General features: G+C 40.2%; 1 protein-coding gene across 1 annotated transcript in view; it reads left to right on the top strand.

The window, feature by feature from the left end:
• CRYL1 (crystallin, lambda 1) overlaps positions 1-23,525 on the top strand; it is a gene marked incomplete at its 5' end in the record, with an annotated part of 58,440 nt that overhangs the window by 2,843 nt on the left and 32,072 nt on the right. The window contains 2 exons of the mRNA XM_009999438.1: positions 2,282-2,389; positions 12,629-12,755. Of these exons, the coding sequence (XP_009997740.1) occupies positions 2,282-2,389; positions 12,629-12,755 (235 nt within the window). The remainder of the gene's footprint in view (positions 1-2,281; positions 2,390-12,628; positions 12,756-23,525) is intronic.

The following is a 23,525-nucleotide window of genomic DNA, read 5'->3' as shown; positions in this document are numbered from 1 at the left end:
AGGGGGGTTTGTCGCTTCAGCGCGGCAGGTGAGGCCCGTCCTCACCGAGCCGTGCCCCGCCGGCCCTGCGCTTGCAGGGAGCAGCCGCGAGGTGCCCCTCGGTGGGTTGGCGAGGGGCGGCCCCGCTGGGCAGGGCGGAGGTGCGAGGCGAGGGAGGTCGGGCCGCCTGCGGGTTCGCGCTGCTGCTGCTGCTGCTGCTGCTGGAATTCGGGAACCTGGGGAGCAGCGCACCCGCTTGGCTCGTTGCAGTGACTTTGGTGAATTTCCTCACGGCTCTTTGCTACTTAAAAAAATCAACAAAAACAAAGCAGGCAACCCAAACCATCTCTAGCATCACTACTCAAAGTAAGTCAACCTTTAGGCCTGAAAGACTGATGCCCTTTTTCATTGCAGTGTTTTGTGTGCGAGTGCAGGAGGATTTGAGAAATCTGAGCACAGTTTTAAGGTGCTGATTGCTTAATATGTCAAGAAAGTCTTAAAGTTTCTCTCAGGCACGAGCTACAGTGGTATTTCAGACTTGTGTAGACAGGCATTATTGCACCTTGTTCTGAGCTAAAACTGAAGTTCTGTCTTTGAACAATGAACCAGTTGGGAGGGAAGAAGCCTGTCAGTAAGAGCCCCCTGCTCACCACTGTAATTTTGTGCTAAAAGTGAGATCACTTGAGGTCTGGGGCACTTGTCTTGGTGTGCAAAGGGTTGGGAGAGCTGGACTCACTTTGTAGACTTTGTAGTTCGAAAGAAAAACAGACTTCACAGTCCCAAAAACCTGTGGTGAAATAAAATAAAAATACAGGGTTTTTTGTCAAACACTGATTTAAGGAAACTTAATTTAAAAGCTCAATGTGAGAGAGTTAATGCTAGTTTATAAAGACACTGAAGGCTCAGGTATGGTTGTTTAAGTGATCCAAATGCTTTTACTTTAGAAATACTTGTTGCTCAGGAGTCCACAGTGGCTAACAAACCATGACCTATACTTCACCTTCCTGTAACTGTGCTCGTTCTGAAGTTTGCCTGGGAACTTCTGAGGTCTGGGCTTGCTACAGCAAAGTTGTGGGTGCAGTTTTTGTTTAAATTTGAGTGAGAATATAGTATCTGCTTAACAACGCTAAATGCACATTGTCACTTTTTCTTAAAATCCCGGTTAGTTCCACTGATTCCTGCGGTTTCCTGAAACTTCCTGGTTTGTTCCCTTTCTTTTATGTTTAAACCAAAGGCTGAACATGTTCCTGTTTTCCTTCCTGTATCATCTGGCCTCTTGCTTTATCTCTGACTCTTACTGCCCTTTGAATTTTTTATTGATGTCCTGGTTGCCTTGCATTTTTCACTTGCCAAAGGTTGCTTAAATTTAATACTACAAGTACCGCAATCTCAGAAATGACAGGAAATGCATGTAATTATCTTTGTAAACCTCTGCTGTAAGTTGTGAACTCTCCTATTACCTTTGTTATAGAGATACTCTTTTCTTTTTTTGTGACCTCAGGATATTTAAGCTTAACTGCACTGTTCCTCAGCCCTTCCATTTGAAGAGGCTGATGCCTGCTCTAAATCTAATTAAGTTGAAACCTGCATTGCTCTAAGAGTTGTGATAGAATTGTCAGTTACTGCAAGAGTCCTCTGAGTTTCTCAGTAATGTGACTTCACCAAAAGATGTAGACACACTGTTCCTGCATGGCTTGGTATGGTAGGGTGCCTCATCTGAAAATAAGGGTAGTGCTAGAGGTTGGTAGGTTGAAAAGCAGGATCAAACCCATGTTTTGGGTTTGCATGTTTATGGTATTTCATGAATTATAGAAGACCCAATACTTTGGTAGCTGGGCTGTTGGTTTGCTGATGATCTCTGAAGCAGGATCCTGAACTCTTGGACCAATGAGCTGGTGTCTTGTCCTTAGGCTGTGAACTGAACAGAGGAGTATTAAGGTTTAAAAAAACCCCACACCCTAGTGTAATTTCATGCACCAAGTTCAGGTTAAGATTGCAGCTGACAAATACTGCTGATGCTTGAGTCCACTGTACCAAAGTAGTAGGTCTTACTGTTTTAAATTTTGCTGTTCTTTTTCTGTTTTGTCTTCATTATCTTTCTCCCAGTTCTCAGAGAAGTTGCTACACAGCTTGCAAAGGAAGTTCCTCTGTTACAGTTTTTTTTCTCATTAGTATACAACAAATCTTTTCATCAAATGTTGAAGAGTCCAAGCTCTGTTTTCCTTCTTGCAGTGCTTCTCTTACTCTCCTCCTCAAAATAAATGGTTCTTTATTAATTGCCTGGCATTAATTGTCTTTTCAGTGGACTCATTGGTCGCAGCTGGGCTATGGTGTTTGCTGCTGGAGGCTTCAAAGTGAAACTTTATGATATTGCACAACAACAGCTAACAAGCGCACTGGAAAACATTCGGTAGGTCACCTGGCTTGAAACGAGTGAGATGGTAATGAAACTGCAGAATTCTATGTGTCTATGATTTCTGTAATTATGAATGAACAGCCACAACCTATTATTTAAGGGAACATAGATTTTTAAGCTTGGAAGAAGGCTTTGACTTAGAGGTACAGACCTGTTAAGATCAGAACAACTGTTCTCCTGAACCTCGCAATGACACTTCTGAAGAGCACTTTTATTCTTAAGTAATGATTTAATAACTTAAGTTTAGATGAAAGTCCTTGAAATTATGTTTAGTGTGATTAAGTTATCTGTAGGCTAAGCTTAAAGTACATTAACATAAGAGGTTTTTTTGCATAGAAAGAGAAGGAAGGCTTTTGAAATGGAAATAGGTTAATAATATGGGTTGCTGAGGAGTCCTGATACAATTATTAGTATCTTATAGCTAGAACTTCTGTAATTCTTAATGTAATATTTTTTGAGCCCTAGAAGAACAGATTGGTAGTGCTGCTAATGATACAACTTTTGCTTGGTTATAGTAGATGCTGGGAGGCATCTTTAGAAGGAGAAAATCTGAGAGCATGAATACAAAAGTCACACAATTTCAGAGCAACAATCCTCCAACCCTTTGTTCTGCAGCCCTGTGGCACTATGGTGAAAGCAAAATGCTTTTGACACATGGCAGAACTACAAGTTTAAGTCCTGCCTGTCTGCTTCCTTCCCCCAACCTTCAGTGCCTAGAGGTTACTCATGTTTTCAGTAACTCTGGACTTCCTCCAAGGTTTTCTCTAACCTTCATTTGAACCTGTGTAAATCCTGTTGCAACCTCTTTGCCAAAGGACTTCATGTTCTGCAGGTTTACTTCTTGCTTTGTGAAGAGCTCTTCCCTTTTGTTTGAAGTCAGCCTGGCTCCTCAGATGCCTTGTTTGGGTGTCAAGTTCTTATGCTAGGAGGGACAGCAGCTGGTTGGTTCTATTTACCCCATTCATGCTGGACCTGAAATATTGCTATCTCTGTGCCTTTGAGAGAAATAGTGCATTTATAGAGTGGCTCTGTGCGCCATCTTATGTCGCTATATCAACATTTAATTCTGAAGTTTAGGTTAAATGCATCAGCCTTCCCTTCATGATGCTTTGGAGTGAACTATGTCAGCTGGTATGGGGAGGAAGCTGCGCCTAAAAAAGCATTATGGTATGTTGCATCCTGCTTGCTTTCTGTAACAAGGTGGAGTAACAACTTTCTGTAACAGCAAGGAGGAGCGACTTCAGGAGCCCCTTGGAGGTCAGTTCAGTTGTTGGAGGTCAGTTGTTAAACAGCACGCAAAATCTGGTGAGATTTGCTAAAACAGGCTTGATGATAAAAGGGGGGGAATCTATGTTCTGCAATTAAAAAAATTCTTTTTCTTTTATGAAATCTCTTTTCAGGTAGGTGTTAGACCAAACATCTCTGTTGGTACACCTAGATAACAGACACTTTTGTTGTTTGCAGAATTGTTGTGGTGGTAGCCATGATATTCTGGAGTATTGTGGAGGAGGTAGTTTTGCAGTCTACAACACTCAAGATGGCACTTGTACCTGATTTTTTTATTTTTCTAACATAAAAATGTGGACTTTAGGCTTCCAATTTTTTTGGATTGGAAAAGTGAAGCATAAAATGTCATGTGTAATAGGGTAGAGAATTTTGTTTGTGTGTGTTTGTACTGCCCCATGCCTGCATGTGCTGCCCCATAGGAGTTCGAGGCAAGTTTTTGCCTTTTACATTAGGTATTCTTAACTTATAATTAAACTTGCATATCTTGGCCGTTGTAACATCTTAATTTAAAACCCTACATTCAGGACAACATAGGGTTTTGGTGGTTTGTTTTTTTTTTTCTATAGGAATATGAGCTACGTAGTTTCTTCAACCAGTATTTTAATGATTGAATCTATCAAAATATGGTAAAACTTGAACTTCTTTGCACTGATTTCATAGCATAGACACTGCAGTAAATCCCTTTGATTTACTGACCTGATACTTGTGTAAGAGCTGGAGCTTGAGTAGTAATGAGGGCTCACAAGAGAGAGCAACTGACAGAGCTAAGTAGTGGCTACTTCTCTGGACTTGCTGGGATTTGCTTTTTTTTATCTCTTCAAGTCACTAGCACTTCCAGGGAAGTTTTCAAGCTTAGGAGTTTTGTGGTGATTTTTTGGTTTTGTTTTAGTATTGGGAAGTATTTGTTCCATTCTAGTCTGCAGTCCTTTAGTATATTCAGCTGTTCTATATATTAGGGAGTGTAGAGAGAGTTAACGGTAGTTCCCCTTTTCTAAACAAAGTAAAAGTGGGATTTGAATAGTAAACAACAATAACTTCTAAAAGGATTAGAAATTATACTGAAGTATTGACTGTTAACGTGATTGACTTTTAGTACTTTAACTTGTAACTCATTGTTCTGAATTTATATAAGCATGTTTCAAAAGGGCATCTTGGGGTCATTAACTTCATGAGGCCATTGACCTCATGAATTCAACTCTCACACAACAGTAGGTGGGCAGCAAGTGTGTGTGGTCCTACAAGAGAACTGGAATGGGCCTGGTAGGGACCTGCAATGGTCATGAGAGCCTGCATGTATCTGTATGGAAAATCCGAATATACTCTGTGAATGTGTTCAAAACACTTGGTTATGGGGTAAAAAATAAGATGGAAGTGTGGAATTTGGATCTACTGAAGTAAGTGGAAGCGCATATCATCATGTTAGATACAGATCAGATCAGAAAGGTCTGATACAGAGGAGTGTGTTTACTAAGTTCTAATGTGGTGTGATGGATTTACTGCCTACCTACCTGTTGCCAGACACATGGCAGTTGGTTCCCTGACAGACAAAATGACTGTGCATTGGGTTGAACTGGGTGTACCAGGGCTGTTATTAACCAGTGTGTGCTCTAATGGAACAACCTTTTCTTCAGCTGAAGAAACAAACTAATGAACGGCTGTGTGCCACACTTGACCTAGTGAATACAAGTTGAAGCAAGCTGCCATGGAAGAATGTAACTTTTCATACCCAATATGCTTTCTCCTGCGTTATTGTGATTCTGATTTGAATGTGAGATTGAAACACTTTAAAATACTGAGAATTAGAAAAACAAGTACTATCCTATTCTTGAGAGTATTCCTAAAGCATATAATGTAGATACATGTTAGTGCATGCCCTCCCCTTCTGAAACCTCTACAATTCTTGTAATATGTAAGCTTTTTAAAAGTAGTTACTGTCCTACCATTCTAAACATAACTATGCTCTTGATAGAGAGTGATTAATTATAGTGAAAATGCTGTATTTTTTTTCCCTATGTGACTGGCTCATGTTTTATATAGAACATTTTTTGTAGGTATAATGGAAGACTATTGTCAGGGGAAAAAGTTTAGTTGACTCTGAAGAGGACACTGAGGCTTGGATACATGCATATGCATTCTGTGATGTCCCTGTAGAAGTAGATGCTGGTTAAGTATGGTATGTAGTTGGATACAAAAATGGTATCTCCTTCAGGACAGAAGAGCAGGTAACTATTTTTTATATATAAAAAACAAACAGTTGTATGCATATCAGGCTATAGCTAACTTCAGAAAAAAAAAATTATACAAGATATGAGGAGGTGATCTGTGCTAAAATATAAAGACAGGAATATTTCAAAAACTACATATTCAACTGCACTAAACAGCAGATTTTATGCTAGAAGCACTTTTCTATCTTCTGATCCTTCCTTTCTTTTCATAGGCCAAGTAGAAAATTTAACCATAAATAATATTGGACTTGATATATAGTGAAGTGCAGTATTGTACTAAGCAGCCTTAACTTTTTCCTTGCATAGGAGCTGTGAAAAATGAACAAGGTGCAAGGGTTAAAAGAAAAGTATAATCTCCTTGCCCATCCCTGGCTGGGTGGAGAAAAGTACATTTAAGAATTTTGTATTGTGAATGTGAAGCTTGCAACGAAGTGCCTGATGTATGGCAATTTGCAAGGCCAAGGAAGCCAACTATAGCTATGCCTATGATTTTGTTATAGGCAGAGTTCTGAAAGGATTATTTCTGTAACTCAAGGTCATCATCTTTCTAATTCCAGGAGGAGACTAGTCTCTAGAAAAGATATTTGAATGTATGTTACTTATTGCTGTCTGGTGCCCTCTTATGCTTTGTTTGTATAAAAAGGGAAACAGCTTACTGGAGTGCTTTTGCAGCATGAGGGATAGGCTTCACTCTTTTCCTAGCTCATGGCATGTTTCATGGCTGTGTGGTTAGATAACTTTATCAAGTTGGCTTCCTCTTGCATTTTCTGGTTTGTATTGCCGTATTGTATAGTACTGACACTGTATTTGTATTTAGGGCAAAATTCAGCTTATCTTGGATCCTCGTTGACAGTTTTATATATCTCCTTTGAGAGAACACCTTCTAAGTAGACAATTCTTATTGGAGTGTGTTTTGATTTTGAGTGCCTAACACTCACACATCAAGCTTGTGCTAAATTATAGGCTTGATTCTGCCTTTCACTTTTACCCACCCCCCTCCTACATGAGAAATGCTAAGGGACGTTGCTCCATTTGCAGAACATGTTACTATGCTTTGGAAGGGGATAGAGTCAGTCTTTCCGAAGGTTCTGCCTGGCTGTTCTGTAGCTAAAAACACCTCGAAATTGACATGTTGTCTTCTCACCTGTGTGACAGTCAGTTCCCGGGCAACTAGAATATAAGATTTAAATATGACTGACTTTTGCATTTGAGGAAATGGGGTCAAGTTGCACCAGGTGAGGTTCAGGTTGAGTATTATGAAAAATTTCTTCACAGAAAGAGCGAAGAGGCATTGGTACAGCTTGTCCAGGGAGGTGGTAGAGGCACTGTGCCTGGAGATGTTAAAAAAACAGGTAGGCATGGTTTTTCAGGAGATGGTTTAGTGGTTAGGGGTTGTAGGGCAGACAGTTGGACTTGATGATCTTGAAGGTCTTTTCCAACCTTGATGATTCTATGAGTACAAAGGCTGTGTTTTGTGAATAGTTATGGTAATGGCATTTGACTGGTAAGCAGAATCAGAATGATTTGGGTCAGAAGTGATCTTAAAGCTCTTCTAGTTCCTATGCCTCTGCCATGGGCCAAAACACCTCCCACTAGACCAGGTTGCTCAAAGCCCCATCCAGCCTGGCCTTGAACACACCCACAGCTTCTCTGGGTGACCTGTGCCAGTGTCTCTCTGCCTTCATAGTAAAGAATTTCTTCTAAAGATCTAATGTAAATATAACCTCTTCCAGTTTAAAACAGTCATCATTATGAAATCTTGTAAAAGTCCCTGTCCAACTTTCCTCTAAGTAATCTTCAGGTACTGGAAGGCTGTTTTAAGGCCTCTCTGGAGCCTTCTTGCCCAGGCTGAACAGTCCCAACTCTCAGCCTGTTTTCACAGGAGAGGTACTCCAGCCCTCTGATCGTCTTCGTGGTCCTCTTCTGGATTTGCTCTGACAGCTCCATGTCATTATGTTAGGGGCCCCAGAACTGGACACTATACTCCAGGTAGAGTCTCATAAGAGCAGAGGGCATGAATTGCCTCTGTCGACCTTGAAGCAAATGCTGGCTCAGTTCCCAGAGTAGTGTTGACATAGGCAGTTGGGTATAACGGTAAAACTCTGAAGGTAGACAAAGTGGGGGTTCTACAAGCAAGTAGTTTTTGTTTTTTTTTAATGGATCCGTATTCTTCATTCTTGAGATAGTCAAACTCTTCAAGCTATACATGATAGGAGTGCAAAGCAAAGTCCTGTCGTGTATACTATGGACATGGCTGCAGTGACATCAGTCTGTGGTCATGATCACTCTCAAATCAGTCTCGCCCTGCCAGGAATAAAAAGTCATCCAGCAGAGGTCAGTGGTGCACTGCTGTACCGACAAACCCTTCACGTTTGTGCTTTAACGTAAGATAAATACCGGGGGAAGCTCTCTTCCTTTGCCACTAAAGTGAGGGCAATCTAATAGTCCAGGAGACTATTAAGAAGTTTTAGCATTTGGAATACTTAAAATCAATTTGTGGAACAAACCAGCCAGAATGTCAATAAATATATTGGTGAAGGGAGGGCAAAAAGTATTACCTGGGAGGGAAGGCCAAAATTCAAGTAATGCACAAATTGTATTTCCTATTCCATGCTTTAAATAACTATACTAATTTAAATAAATAGCTAGCTTGAAGACTCGTGATGTTAACAGTAAATTTTTTGTCTAGAAGGAAAAATCATTGCAGCCTTAAGTACCTGAAGGAAGCCTAGAGGAAAGCTGGGGAGGGACTTGTTACAAGGGCTTGTAGTGAGAGGACAAGGGGTAATGGTTTAAACGGAAAGAAGAGAGATTTAGGTTAGAGATCAGGAGGAAATTCTTTAGTGTGATGGTAGTGAGACACTGGAACAGGCTGGCCAGAAAAGTTGTGGAAGCTCCATCTCTGGAAGCATTCCAGGCCAGGTTGGGTGGGGCTCTGAGCAGCCTGATGTGGGAGGTATCCCTGTGCATGCAGGGGGATTGCAACTTGATGATATTTAAGGTCCCTTCCAACTCTAACCATTCAATGAAGATGGTGATTTTGCAAGTTAATTAAGAAATTGTGTTCTTGGTGCACAGTGTAGTGTGGAATGGCTTATGACAGAAAAGCAGAAATGATAGGATGGTTATCACTGTCAGAGAAGGAAATGTATGGAGCAGGGTACAGGAGCTATGAACTTCTGTAAAAACTTGTGGAAGAAAAGTAAGTCAGATCTCCTAGTCTGTCACTAGCCTTTTTGAATGCCTTAGTTGCCAGTCATAGCGTGGAGTTTCAGAGAGCTAGGGAGGATAAGACTAGTGTCATACTGCATAGAAAGTTAACAGCAACTTAATCCTGTTCTTCAAAGAAATAAATAATTCTCATGTGGTCTGTTGAAACTTAAATTTTCGTTTTGCTTTTTAAAAGCAGTATACAGCCTACAAGCAGGAGGAGGATGCTGGATTTAGGCAAATGCACTTTTGAAATTAACTTTTGCTGAATAGATAATTAAGACCTTTTAAGTTAGAGGAAACAGCCTCAAGTTGTACCCAGGGTTTAGATTGGGTATTAGGAAAAACTTCTTAATTGAGAGGGTGTCAAGCACTGGAAAGGCTGCCCAGTTAAGTGGTTGAGTCACCATGCCTGGAGTTATTTGAAAGATGTGTATATGTGGCACTTAGAGGCATGGTTTTGTGGTGGACTTGGCATTGTTGGATTAACAGTTTGCCTTCATCATCTTAATGGTCTTTTCCAACTTAAATGGTTCTATAATTGGTTCCTTTCCATCTCATTTCACAAAGTGTGAAGGAGTCAGAAGTTTGAAAGCTTTACAGATGAAGCACTGGCATCTTTAAAATGCTGGAAGCTTTAAATCTTGGATGGAACTCCTGCCTAGCAAGATGTGGTGTAACCTGGCAGCTTGAAAAATGGAGCCGAAGCTTCCTGTTTCCTATTCCTGACCACACAGTTTGCTGAAAGACAGAAGTCTGTGTGTTCCAGCTGTCCATTTGCTGTGTTGTTAAGAAACCAAATCGGGAACAAATCCAGAAACTTGATGAATTTCCTGCTTATTTTTGTGATGCTGCCTGGAGGGGGGTGTGTTTGAGCACAATTTCTACCCCCCAAACACCCCCCACTCTTTTTTTTTTTCTTTTTTTTTTTTTTTTTTTTTTTTTTCCCCCCTCTCTTGAAGGTCTTTTCAACAAAACTTAATAGAAAAGAGTTTCTGACTAGTTTAGCTTTGGGTAGGAAAGCTCCGAGTTTTTTAGCCTAAATCCATATTTGAGAAAAGAGGCAGAAAGCTATTAATGGAACTCTTTTCATCACTTTTGGATTGCATAAACTGGTAGGAATACTAATTTTGGTGGCAAATCTAATGAGCTCCAGGGAAGGAAAAAGGAAAGACCTGAGAAGTGTCTAAAAAGTGTATGACTCTTGGCTTCATTTTCCAGCTAAGAATGAATTGAACCTTTTCAAAGCTCTTGTGTAATATAAACAGGATGCAGTGCCTAGCTGTTTACCCAGGCATGCTCTGCCTCAGAGTAAAAAATAATTTTTTTTGTCAGAGCTGATCATAGACAGAGGAAGTGTTAAGACTTGCAGTACAGAAATTATTTTGAGTTAATTGTTGAAGCAGTTCATTGAAGAGGCAAAGTTAATGCTTCTAGGAGTTGACTCTGTGTATGCATGCATGTGGTCTTTTTGTTGTTGGACTTCACATTTTGAAATATGGGTGCATATTCTGGTTTAAAATGTGCACTGTCACCTTTACCTGCTTCAGAGAGAGCTTCTGACATCTTACCTACTCCCAAGTTGTTGAAAATACTTCATATTTGTACTAAGTCCATGGTCATATGAAGGTAATTTATTTCTTGTGATTATTGTGTTAAACCTGGAGCAGAACTGCTCTATGCATTTTTGACTACTGCTAAGTGGCTACTGAGTGCTCCTTACCTTAATTTTTAGTGGGGTTGCTCTCAGGATAAAGTATTGTTGTTCTGGATTGATGTCAGAAAGTTAGAAGGTTGTTTTGTTTGCTGGGAAACAAACATTCCCTATTCTGCTACTTTGAGTGAAAGAAAGGACGTCGAAGCAGCTTGTAGAGCAGCAATTGTTTATGACCTCTCAAGAATGCTACAAGTGGTAGAGCCTCTATTTGCTGTAGTTTCTTGGACACTACACAACTGCATGGATGTTGAAGTAAAATTCTTATTTAGTTAATGGTAGATTTACTGAGCCGGTTCAAGCTAAAGATCTGAGGGCCTAGTGAATCTCTGCCGAGATTTGACTTCTGTCTAGTTAAGTAGGAACTGGATTGTCTTTAAATAAATCGTTGCAGACTTTCATATTTGGTGACTTTAGAATACTGTGCTACTTTCTTTTGTGGAGGAAAAATACATATTACCATTATAAGATAAGATGGATTGCATACTTGAATACCTAAGAAAACCCCAGACAAATGGACCTGAAAAGCTAGTTTTTCCTTCTCAAAAAGAGAGCTGAAGATGATTCTCAGATGTGCATGCTGACAGCATAGGTGAGATGAATCCCATGTTTTTTGTTTAGGAAAATCTGGAAGAGGAAGCTTAATGATTTTCTTTGTTCTGTGGACTCAATACTTGTTGACCAGGTAGAGCTCTAAATAAAAGGATGGTTTCACAAAATGTGGCTGTATTATTACACATTGCTCAGCATGTTGTCTGAAAGAAATAGAGAGAAGTAGGCAATAGAATCTACATCTGTTTCCCTTTTCAATTAATTTAAAATGCTGTACAACTTCTCTTTTTGTTACAGCTTTTCCACCCTCCAACTGGGTAGCAGCTGCAATTTATTGTTGTGTAAAAATGCATCCAAAAAGTAAGCCAAAGCTTCAGAACTAGATTGGTGGGGAGAAGAGAGGATTTTAATGCTTTTTTTCCCTGTTGCTAATCATTAGCTCAGTTTCCTTCTCTCATAAGGGTGAGCAGTTTTTGCCAAGCAATAACCAAAGGCTCAGAGGAGTTCTGACTTGAGGTAACTAACATATTTAACTGTGGTACTAACTACATTAAATAGCTTTAGGTTGATTATGATCAGATAGTTTAATCTCATTTAATTTCTGTGGAAATTGCTGCTCTTAAGTGACTTTTAAAAGTTTTGAAAATGGCTTGCTTGCTCTGGACATTTGAGGAGTTTGAATTGCAGAGACTTCTGAGAAGGTGGCATGTCCAGCCCCAGCAATGGTGTGTACTTGAACAAGCTCTGGCAACTCAGTGTGGTAACTACTTTAAATTTTTGACACTTGCTCTGTAGTCATTCATTACCTGTGTAGTGGTACAGGGTTTTTTAGGAAGGACTCCTGGCTGTATGGAGTATTTTTATTAGTTTTCATACAGTTAAACCATGTTGCACCTCGTAACAAGAATTACTGGTTGTTAAAGCAGAGTAAGTATATTAAAAGGACCTCTCTTCCCATTAAATATGAGTAGAAAAACTCGTATTGATCCTGCACCAGTGAAAGCAGGTTTGAGGTGGTGAAGAGCTTGCATCTAGATCTTAGAGCTGTGCCTGAAGAGAAGGAAAAAATCTTGTAAGATGGGAGCAGAGAGAAATTCCTGAAATTAACCTTTATATTTTTGAGGATGAATATGTGCAGCGGCATCACAAATAGCATAGTACTGCTGGTTTGTTAAGAAGCTTTTTAAGAATTAGTCATGGCTTAACAATTATAAAGTACTTATGTGTATATGTTATTTCTGTCAGCAAACAAATGAAAGAGCTGGAGGAGACAGGATTCCTGAAAGGAGATTTGAGTGCTGAGCAGCAGATCTCTCTCATTAGCATCTGTACGGACCTGAAGGCAGCAGTAGAGGGTGCTACTTTCATTCAGGTAAGCAAAGATTTGACAATTCTTAGCAAACAGATGATAAAGATTATCAAGAACTGTGCTGTGCAGTGAATTGGCAATGGAGGGTTCAGCATCCTGACCACATTAATTATGCTTATTAAAATTAAAGTTCTTTCTAGCCTAGTTTCTTGACATAAAAAATGATGCCTTTTGCAGGATTTTTCCACCTGAAAGTCCTTGCAAGTTTCTTTTGTCCAATGCTGGAAAAGGCTGGTGGCTTGCTAAGCTAAGAGAGAATTGCTGGCCTCCATTTGTAACTATGACTGTACTTCTTAGAAATACAAAGGCAGGGGAGGTTGGGAGGCAGGAGATTCTTAGGGAGATACTATATTTTAGAGAACACCACACATTCTAGTGTTGGGACTAAAACGTCCTTCTTCCTCTCCAGGTACTCTGGAAAGGCAGGAAGCATGGCTGTGCTGGGGGGTGACTTCTGTTCTAACTGTGGGGAACCATTGTAGCCAAAAGCACCTATCTGACCAAGCGGTAGCGTTAAAAACATGGTTGATATATAGGGCTGGAGTCTGTGCTGCTAAGTTAAACTGGGGTGGGGAACAAATTATGCTACTGGACCTAATAGTCTGTGGCAGCTTAACAGTTAGTATGTATCCTGGCCTGGCATAGTTCAGGGAATAGGTGAATCAGGGACCGTTTCGGGGAGAAAGTGTGAATGAATGAATTTGCGTTGGACTCAGCATCTTCTACCTACGTGGTTCCCCAGTATTATTCCAGTATTGTACCATTAACTGTGTCTACATGCCTGTTGTATCCAAGAGTTTGCAATTTATATGTTTAAGGCAGTAAATACTACAGTCTGCTTAACTGCAACACATCCCTACTAATAATAAACGGAATTAAAAGGATATGGATTTCTAGACTTTTTCTTCCTCCCAAGTTGGTGAAATGGAGGGGAGAGAATAAGAGGCAGAGCAAAGCCTCACCCAGGAGTTAAGGTGTGAATGCGCTATAAGTTTTTACAGGGGGACACTATTTTGTTTTCACTTACTTTTCTGCAGATCATGAAACTACATTTTGTTACCCCAGTATCTTACCCCTTTACTAGTATTGTGCTCAGAGCTTGTAAGTTCATATTACTGTCTTCACATATATATTGCTTACCTCTAACTAGTTAAGTCTGCAAATGTGTCCTGTAGTCACTCGATCCTGTGAAGTCCTTCCACAAATGTTTGCGGTTGAGATGATGATGATGACTGACTTAGTTGATGACTGGTCATCTATGAATGGATATAACAAAAGGGCAGAAATACCTGTGAAACAGTACTGATCAGCATCTTCCACTGAGTAAGGACTGACTGTTCCTCCTACTGTCTGTTTCCTCTCTTTTTGCCTGTGAATCAGGACTTAGCTGTGGAAAAGTTGCTTTGATTCTTCTTTATGTAATATTCATTCAATGCTACCCTTATCTCTTAACTTGCTTGATAGAGACATAATACTTACAGCTCTTTGTTGAGGTCTTTCCTGAAGTTTCCTTAAAAGTTGCGTCATGCATGCTACTCTTCTGCTCTTTGGTACCAAAATAGTGTTCATTCAGTTTTGTTTCAAGTGGAGCAGTTGTTTATCACTCTTACTGTGTTGGATATTCAAACCACCCAGTACCTTAGTTCTGGTTCCTCTCTCATGTGTTCTATGACTTGAGACAGAGACTGGGAGTCCTCAAGATTAGGGCTTCAGATTTCTGCAAGGATTAGAAGGCAGAACAGAATAGTTGCAAAGAAATCACTGTTCTGTGCTTGTGCACCAGGTGGTCATCCTTCCAGACTCTCATAAGCTACCTTGTTCTCCATACATTTTGAAGAAATAAGGGAATTAAAAAAAAATATATTCCTCTTGCTTTCTGGTATTATTTTATATTCCCTTACCCCTTTTGATGTCTCTTAACATGTAGTCATTAAGCATAAAAATAATTCAAGAAGCAGTTGCAATATGCCTGTAGGTAACAAATGTTATTTCTGAAACACTGTTGTTGCAGTCATATCAGCTGATCAGTTTCAAACCACAGCATCACAATTTGGTTTGAACATATAAGTGGGCAAATTATTTGAGCTAGTCCTTAATTTGCCCTTGGAAGGGGGATTAGAATAAAATAATCTCAATTCTAGGCTCACAGCCCTATTTCAGCAGTTGTCACTGTTTGACTTAGGTTTGACAACAATGCTCTCGATCCTCTCCCCACCCAGGTAGGGAAGGAGAGAGAGAAAAAGAGAGAGACTTGGCTGGATTGAAAACTAACCTACACAGCTTTAATTAAGCACTAATGCTAAACGAGAAAATGTTCAATTATATACAAACGTGTTCAGGGATGTGCAAAAGCCCCCCCCACCCCCAGCAACTCCCACAGCGTCTCCTGAGCTGCCAACAGCCCCAACAAGTCCCGGAGCTGCTGGAGAGAACGCAGAGTGATGAGGGTCAGGAGAGCTTGAGCCTGGGGGTCGGTGGTGATGGCTGGTCGGAGTCCTCCCTGGACACCCACCATGGACAGAAGAGAAGGGAAGAAGAAGCAGGAAGGAAGTTGTCTTCTGTGATCTCTGACCTTCCTCTGAGCTTACGTAGATATATGGAATGGAATATCTCTGGTCAATTTTGCTGTCTGTCTAACTTAGCCTTCTAGTGGGGGGGTCATAGATCTCCCCGTAGTGTCTGAACCAGCAGAGTAAAGATGCGACCTTGAAGACCCAGCAGTTAGAAAAACATTCCATTGTTACCAGCCTTAGTTAGAACACACTGTGACTAGTTAAAAGAATACTTGCTGAGGAAGAAAAAAAAATCAGTAGAAGGAAAATTGGCTTCATCTTGACTCAAACCAGAACAGCAGTGAACAGCCTACTTTCTGTCTGAACTATATTAAACTTCAGAAATACTGCCTAGAGCAGCTTTGGACGTGGAAGGAGAAAATGGACTTATTGTAACTCGTGAGTGCAAGTGTTCTGACTTCTAGTTTTTTAAAAAACAAAATACCAGTTGCATTAATGTTAGGTAAAATAGACGACACTGTTTTCTTGCTTAATGAGATAACCTACTGATTAACTTGTTAGAAGGCTTTCATGAGAACTGCGTTTCTTTACTACAGGGTTCAGTTGGTTAAATCTTAACAGCTTCTCAAGTTTGGTCTTTGTAGAGCCAAGCTTTAAAAATTTCCTTGATCTTTGCACTCCTTGAATAAATTCTGCAGACAGTTGCCTTTTATGTTGTTTTCATGGGACATAACTTAAACCAGATAGGATGAAGTAATAAAAAGTGGAACTTCTAGAATTACATCAGTGAAGATATAAAAGTGAAAAATATGCAAGAAATAATTAGAAGGACTGAGTAAGAAGAAAATGCATAACAATAATGTCAAGAACCTTTAAAAACAAGATATGCCTTGATGCATATTATTTCCCCTCCTCAGTGTTTTGATTAAGTAACTTGGCTTTATTGGTGTGCTTTGCCTCAACTTCAGAAAGAAACCAGTTGTACTGGTTTTTTTGCTCTAAAACAGAATATTCACGCACTTTCACTTCTCAGAAGTTTTGCATACTTCTTAGAGTAAGTGCATAACCTACAGCAGTTAGGTAAATGTGCACTGCAAGCTTCTTTCATCACTAAAAGCTTTAATTCTGAAATAAGTTTTCCATTAGCTGCCAACTGCATGGAGACAAATTAAGGGATATATTTGTACTGTAATATCCCTGATATGGGACTATCATGGACAAGGCAAATATTTCTTAATGTTGCCCTCTTTCTTGCATAAGTATGACTTCTGTCTGTTGTCATGGAACAAAGCAGACTGGCAAGGGGATGAAATTAAGGTTGTAGCTTGTACTTTGTGGTCTGGGGATTTATATGCTTTTGTTTTAAAGGAGCTCTACCTAAAAGCTTTTAAAAGGTTTCTCCCTCTCCTTTAAAAAGAGAGGGTATGTTCCTAGTGTCCTGTCCCATCTTTCCCTGCAAAATCTTTTGAACTGGTAATAATGACACTAAAAGATTTACAGCCTGGTCTCTTTTAAATGTTGCTGGCTCTTTTCTCTCTCCTGGTTAGATATCCTGGCAGATAGCAATGGTTGAAGATGTCTTCAGATGTCCTGAGCTCATAGGATAGGTGACCATTCAGGTTTGGAAGCTGTGTTAATGATGTACCTCTGTAAATAAAAAGCTGGGAGGTAGAGTGTGAAAACATAGCAGTAACCTGGCTTCCTCTGGACTGGTCACTGGTCAGCTCTGAGCACTGGACAAACAAACATGAGTCTCGTTGTTCTCAGCTGGGTAAATAGAACCCTTGGCCTGGTGTTGCCCTACTTATCTTAAACACTGACATGAGCCACCAGAAGTTATGTTTTGGCTTCTGAGGGAGCTGATTTTAAGCATGTGACCTGACTTGCTGTCTTTGCAGAAGTTTTGAGAAAACTTTTCCTGATCTCAAAGACATTCTGTAAAATTCTTTATCAAGTCAGTTTTAGAGATGAGCTGAAAGATGATGTTTGAGTAAACAGCTTGTCAGTGTCACTCATATAGTGTTGCTGCTGAATGGACATTTGTCCTTCCAAACTTTCTAACATTCACTCCCCATCTCTCCTGAGCTTGTAACAATGGGTGTTATCTACCATTACAGACTTGAATATAGTTTTGGTCCCTGTTACAGGAGGTAGTCGTTGCTATAACTGTCATCCTGCCCAGTAGTTAATCTTGCTCTTCAGATTCCTTTTCAGTGCTCCCTGGCCTCCTTTCTAGGGCTGTATTGTATTTCTGCTGCCTTTCCTAGATCACTTCCCATATTTTTCAGGGTGGATGGGATCATAGTAGAAGAAAACAGAAGATCTAATACTTTGAGAAAGGATGTAGGAAGGAGGATGTTGACCAACCTGTGTGAGATCTTACTGCTCTTCCTGAAGGGAAAAAAAAGAATCTTCATCTCTTCTGTAGCAGCCTGATCAGCTTGTTTGTCTGTCCTTTGCAACTTTTGTAGGACACATGAACATAATGGAAAAAGATGGATCTCTTCATGGCTTGATACTGACATTAGGTGAAACAAAACTTGCCTTAATTTGTTTTATGTCTTAAACCCAAACAATGCTACCCCCCAAAACCTGCCAAATCTGCATGTTTCACTTTAGAAAGTGTAGTTCTGAGAACTAAGTACTTTCTCAAATCCTGTTTTGTACTAACGGTTGAGGAGTATTATTCAGTCATTTATCTTGAGGAGTATAAAATAGCAGTAACTTGATATTTTTGTTGCTCCAGTTCCTGAACAGGGTACGATTTTGAACTGTAGGAAAGTACAAAATGTTTCCATAAATGCTGGATTTCACCTCACCAAAATGTTATTTACTTTTACAGTATAATGTGGTAGACAGTCTTTCATGTCACTCAACAGGTAATGATTAAAGAATCATCAGATTTCACAGTGGAATGAGCTCATAAATTCAAGACAGCTAGGAAGTTACCACTTCTATAGATTTGAAGTGAGTTATAGCCTGAAATTTTTTTAAAAATCAGATTAGTCTGAAATTACTGAGTTTTAGCTGATGCTTTTACAACTGCTTTGTAGTAAAGCTACGTATCTGCTGTACTTCAGTTGATGTTCTTGAATTCTATTAAAGCTTTTCTGAATATGAACTTAACACTGTTCTAAAAGACAGGCAATTGCAAATTTGTTATAAGACACTTTTAAAACTGTATTTTAATGGTAATTAAAACTAGTTCAAATGAATCAGAGTTAAACTTGTTTGAGGTGTTGTTACTCTCTTGATTCTCTCCATCCAAGTCCTCTCCTCCTTACCTGAACAGCGTATGAGAGTACATTTATCAGAATATTAACCTTTACCTTTGCTGCCTTATCAACTACATTTTTCCAAAATCAGGCTGGAAGGGACTTCAGAGGTTACTTGGTAACCCCTGTCCCTAGGCAGGATCAGTCATACTTTGTCAACTGTCTTAGCAAAAATGGGTTAACCTCTTCTTAAAATCTTCATGTGATGCAATTCCTCCTTCTCCCCCTTTTAAGCATTATACTTCAGTGTATACTTGCCCTGTAGAAAGCCTGTAACTGAAGCCCCAGGATGTGGACATACATAACCATACATAAGCCTTTGTGTTTATTTTTTTTCTGTAATTGTGTCAGATGGTGATAATATGGTCCCGTCATTAAGAAATTGTTCATCTGCTTTTCAGCTAAAGGAGCTATTATCCTTATTCTGCTTTCTTACCCTTGCCTCACAAGATACCAGTTCTTTTTCAGACTGAAAAAAAGGTAACTAAAATTGTTTCACATCTAAGTATTGTTTTGTTGCCAAACATTTTTGTTAGTGGTCTGGTATTTGGGCATGTGCTTGAAACCATCTTGGAGGAAGTTGTGTATTGAGGTCTGTGGAATGAATATCTGCAGGGGGAAGAGGGGCAGACAACCTCCTGAGCTTCTATTCCCTTATGTATATTCCATATGGTTTCAGTTCCTGCATCACCTCCAGTGTTTCAGGGTCAAATCCCCCTTAACCTCACCTCCCTGCTGTGGTGCACAGCCAGGCTGTTCCCCCCTGTTTTCCCTGTGACCCCTCGCTGCTGGGGACTCGGGTTCTAGTCATGCTGTAACATAATCATGTCAGTTATCAGGATCTGTGCTGTTGGTTGTTTTTGTGGGGTTATTGTGTGGGGATTTTTTTTCCCTTTAAATCTTGTTTTAACTGATCAAAATGCTGACAGCAGACTGAAGTTGTGCAATAGCCTGGGGACTCCTTCAGTAACAGCTGTGTGTACATGTCTCATGTTTCTGTGCTGCATCCCAGATCTGAACAGTGGTGATCAAGGATGTACATCTCCTGCCCTGCTGCTCTCCCTGCCTTTACCCTCAGATGAGCGTAAGTGATACTTGCTAAAAGAGGACTTAAGTAAATATGTTTTCTCCCCACCATCTTTGCAGTTTGAAGTGATGCATTTCTATTTGGTACCTTGTGTTAATTAACATCCTGGTATACTCTTATATCCATATATGTATGATGTAATTACATTTCCAAGTCTCCTTTTCAGATATCTTTAATGTCTGCATTTTTACAGAAAAGTTGAATGCTATTTAAAATCAGGTTCCTCCTTTAAGTAATTTTGTTGATCTGGCATTGTTTTAGAAAAATGACTTTCTAAAAGGACTTGGTAGATTGAAAATAAAACAATTAGACCTGAAATCTTTTCTGGGAAGTTCTTTTTCTAGTGGATTATAAATATAGAAGATAATGAATGTCTTTGTGCAAATTGATTAGGCAGAAAAACTTTCAGAAGAGATGTTTTTCTGAGATTCAGAACTGAATGCTGTGAAGATCATAGCATCCTAAAATGGTTTTGATTGGGAGCATATAATTCCAACTCCACTGGCATGGGGTGGGGACACCTCCTACTACATCAGGCAGCTCAGAGCCTCACCCACCCTGATCTTGGACACTTCCAGGGAATGGGCATCCACAGCTTCCCTGGGCAACTGTTCCAGTGTCTTGCCATGCTCATAGTGAGGAATTTCTTCCTAATGTCTGGCTTATTCTTATATCTGCCCTATTCCAGTTTAAAACCGTTACCTCTTATCCATTTGCTACATGACCTTGTAAGAAGCCCCTCCCCAGCTTTCCTGTAGCCCCTTCAGGTACTGGAAGGCCGCTATAACGTCTCCATGGAGCCTTTTCTTCTCCAGGCTGAACAACCCCACCTCTCTCAGCCTGTCTTTGATTGTCTCTCTGGCTCCTCTGGACTTTCTCCAACAGCTCCATGTCTTTCTTATGCTGGGGATGCCAGAACTGGTCACACTGTGGGGACACACTGAGCACACTGGGTCTCACGGGAGCCAAGGGTAAGAATTGCCTCCCTTGATCTTCCTATTTCCACAAAAAGCTGGATGAAATGTGGTTCCTATCACAGGAATGCTGACAATCTGGGTTCAGCTTATGAGACAGTTTGGTGATCTGAAGGCTGCTGTTACTTGGCTCTGGGAACTGTTCTACAAAAGTGTCTCAAAATTGCCAGCTAAATTATAGCACTGAAAAACTGAGACCACTTAACATGCTGTAAATTACGTGCACATAAATAGAGGAACAGAGCCAGGGTTTGTGGCATGTTTGGAGATCCTTGCTGAACTGCAGACGATGAAGAGCATCCTTGTAGCAAAGTGGTTATGGATTCTAAACTATTTACCTGCTATTTGAAGCTCGATTGAATTTACTGAGAAAAGGAAGTCACAAAACTCTTGAAAATAATTTTGTTCCTCGGTATGGTTGGGCAAGGCTACAAGGCACTGTTGCTGTGAGGTGCAGCTTTTGGGGATTCAGTGGTGCAAGATTGAAGGTAGGAGAGGAATAGCTGCCGAGGGTATTGGTTACATGCAGTGTGCTAACGTGCGCAGAGCCCTGCCTTGGTTTGAATGAGGAGCCAGTTGAGAGCTTATGGGTCAGGATTAACAGGATCACCCATGTGGAAGATGTGGTGAGAGGTGTCTGCTGCAGATCTTCTGTTCAGAAGGAAGTTGCCTTCTTCAGGCAGCTGTAAGAAGCCTCACATTCACAGGCCCTTGTCTTCATGGTGAGGCTTCAACCACATCAATCGCCTGTGCTAGAGCACAGCACAGGTGACCACAAACAAATCAGGAGGATTCTGGAATGCCTTCCTGGTAACAGGCGGTTGAGAAGCAGAAGAGGGGGACATGCTTTGCTAGACCTCCTACTTAAAAACAAGGAAGAACTGGTTGGAGGTGTGAAGGCTTGGGAGAAGCCTTGTTACAATGAACATGAAGTGGTGGAATTGAGGATCCTGAGAGGATAAGCAAGAGAAAAAGTGGGTTCACAGCCCTGGACTTCATGGAAGACAACTTTGGATTGTTGAGGCAAAAATTTACTTGGAAGAATCCTGTGGTATAAGATATAGTCCTGGAATGAAGAGGGGTTTAGGAGAGCCCAAGCTTGATCTGCCTTTGCTTCCAGGAATTCATATTATCATAAATAGTAAGATTGCCAGGGGAAGAAATGGTTTATTGATAATGTTTTGAATATGAAGCAGCCGGAATCTAATCAAAACGTCGAAACTCATAACTGTGCAGCTGTGGCCTTCAAACTTCAAACTGTGACAACATCTCCAGATGCTCTTACAGAAAGTGTCTTGCTTGTTGATGAGTGGTGGTTAATCTTTGACATTCTTCATGCTAGTGTAAACATTTGTATTTCAGCATATACTGCCATGCTTGTATAGGACAAGACCATTTATTTTAGGGCTGTACCACAGTGTTGCAATGTTTTACTTCGGGCCATGCTTTGTTTCTTTCACATCCCAGTGCTAATAAATCCACAGCCTTGGCAGTGATTCTCATTGCTAGTGTAAGGAGTAGGTATTTTGCAAGGTGACGTTCCAGGGAATGTTTTCCTAGAAGGTGGTACAAGTGAGTTATTACCTTGGTATATCTGAGAATGGCTAGGAAGAACCTGGGTAGATGACAGCATTTTAATATAGGTAAATGAAGTTGTGCTGTTAGAGGAGCATGGGCATGTGTGGGAGCACAGATTGTGGATAACATGGTGGGAAAGGCCTCTACAAAAACACAGCCACTGGATTTAAACAGAAGAAACTCCCTAGCTTTCCATGTTTTGGCATTCAAGGGGTTGTATCATATGAGCACAACTTATTAATTAGGGTCTACTAGACCTCCATCAGCTTGTCACCAATGTTGTCTGCTAGGGAGAGAGTCTAGTACATGTTTATCTTTGTGTAGTTCTTTAAAAGTTTGTAGGCTGGTCAAGTAGCTGCTACGTGTTCTCTGAACCATGTATTTGAATAACGTAAAACCTAATACCTTTCAGTCTTTAATTGAGTACAACTCCTCCAGGAAGTGGGTTTCAAAAATTAACAACTGTGATATTTTGATCAGTCTGTTAAAAAAGGTATATATAATTAAGTTTGAATTGGAAGTCAGATTAGCAGCAGCCTTGTTCAGGTGCTCAGGCCTTAGAATAATGGTGTACTGTTTGCTGCAAATGAGATGGGTGATATTCTCTGCAAAAAGAGCACAGAAATATACAGTGTCACTTAAAATGCGTAGAGCTTTATGCTAACCTGTTTGCACTGATTCTTTGAGAGAGACTGTGGTAGCTTTACAACTGTATCTTATCTGCTCACTGTTTGATCTTCTCTTTCTCAGGGTAAACAGAATAGCTTCAGACTTCATTAGGCTCCATAACTGACAGCAAGTGAGTTTCCTGTTTAATGGATTGTTTAGAGTTTAGTTTTCCCCGTGTTCTTCAGGGAATTTGTGTCTCTGAGAAAATAATTGCATGCTTGATGAGGACAGAAACTTTATTTCTGCAGTCCAACAACCTGAATACAATTGTGACACTATATGAGAAACTTCAAACGAATGGCCCATTCAGAAACCTTACGTAACTGTGGCAGGCTTGAGTTTCCAGCAAATTTGAGTTTGCCTTTTTGATTATCATCTGATGGGAGAAGAGGCTTAGAGTTTCAAGTTCACAATAAACCTATTCAGAGCAACTCTTATTAGCTTGAACAGTATCTGCAGAGTTCTCTTTGTCTTTGGCTTTACTAAAAGAAACTATTTAAACTTAACCAACAAGCAGGGATGCAGGAATTCTAAGCAGGGTATCATTTTGTTTTGATAAGGCCATCTATTACTTTAGGCTCTATCTGGAGTTCTTAAATGACCCTGTTTATCTCTTTTGCATCATAGAACTTCTAGTACAGTTCATGCAACTTGCTTATTTTTTAAGACTTCAGATT

The sequence above is a fragment of the Chaetura pelagica genome, unplaced genomic scaffold (genome assembly GCF_000747805.2).
Source record: "Chaetura pelagica isolate M959 unplaced genomic scaffold, ChaPel_1.0 scaffold85, whole genome shotgun sequence".
NCBI classification, from domain to species: domain Eukaryota; kingdom Metazoa; phylum Chordata; class Aves; order Apodiformes; family Apodidae; genus Chaetura; species Chaetura pelagica.
The sequence above is the reverse complement of the archived record's forward strand: the minus strand, read 5'-3'. Positions and strand labels throughout refer to the sequence as shown.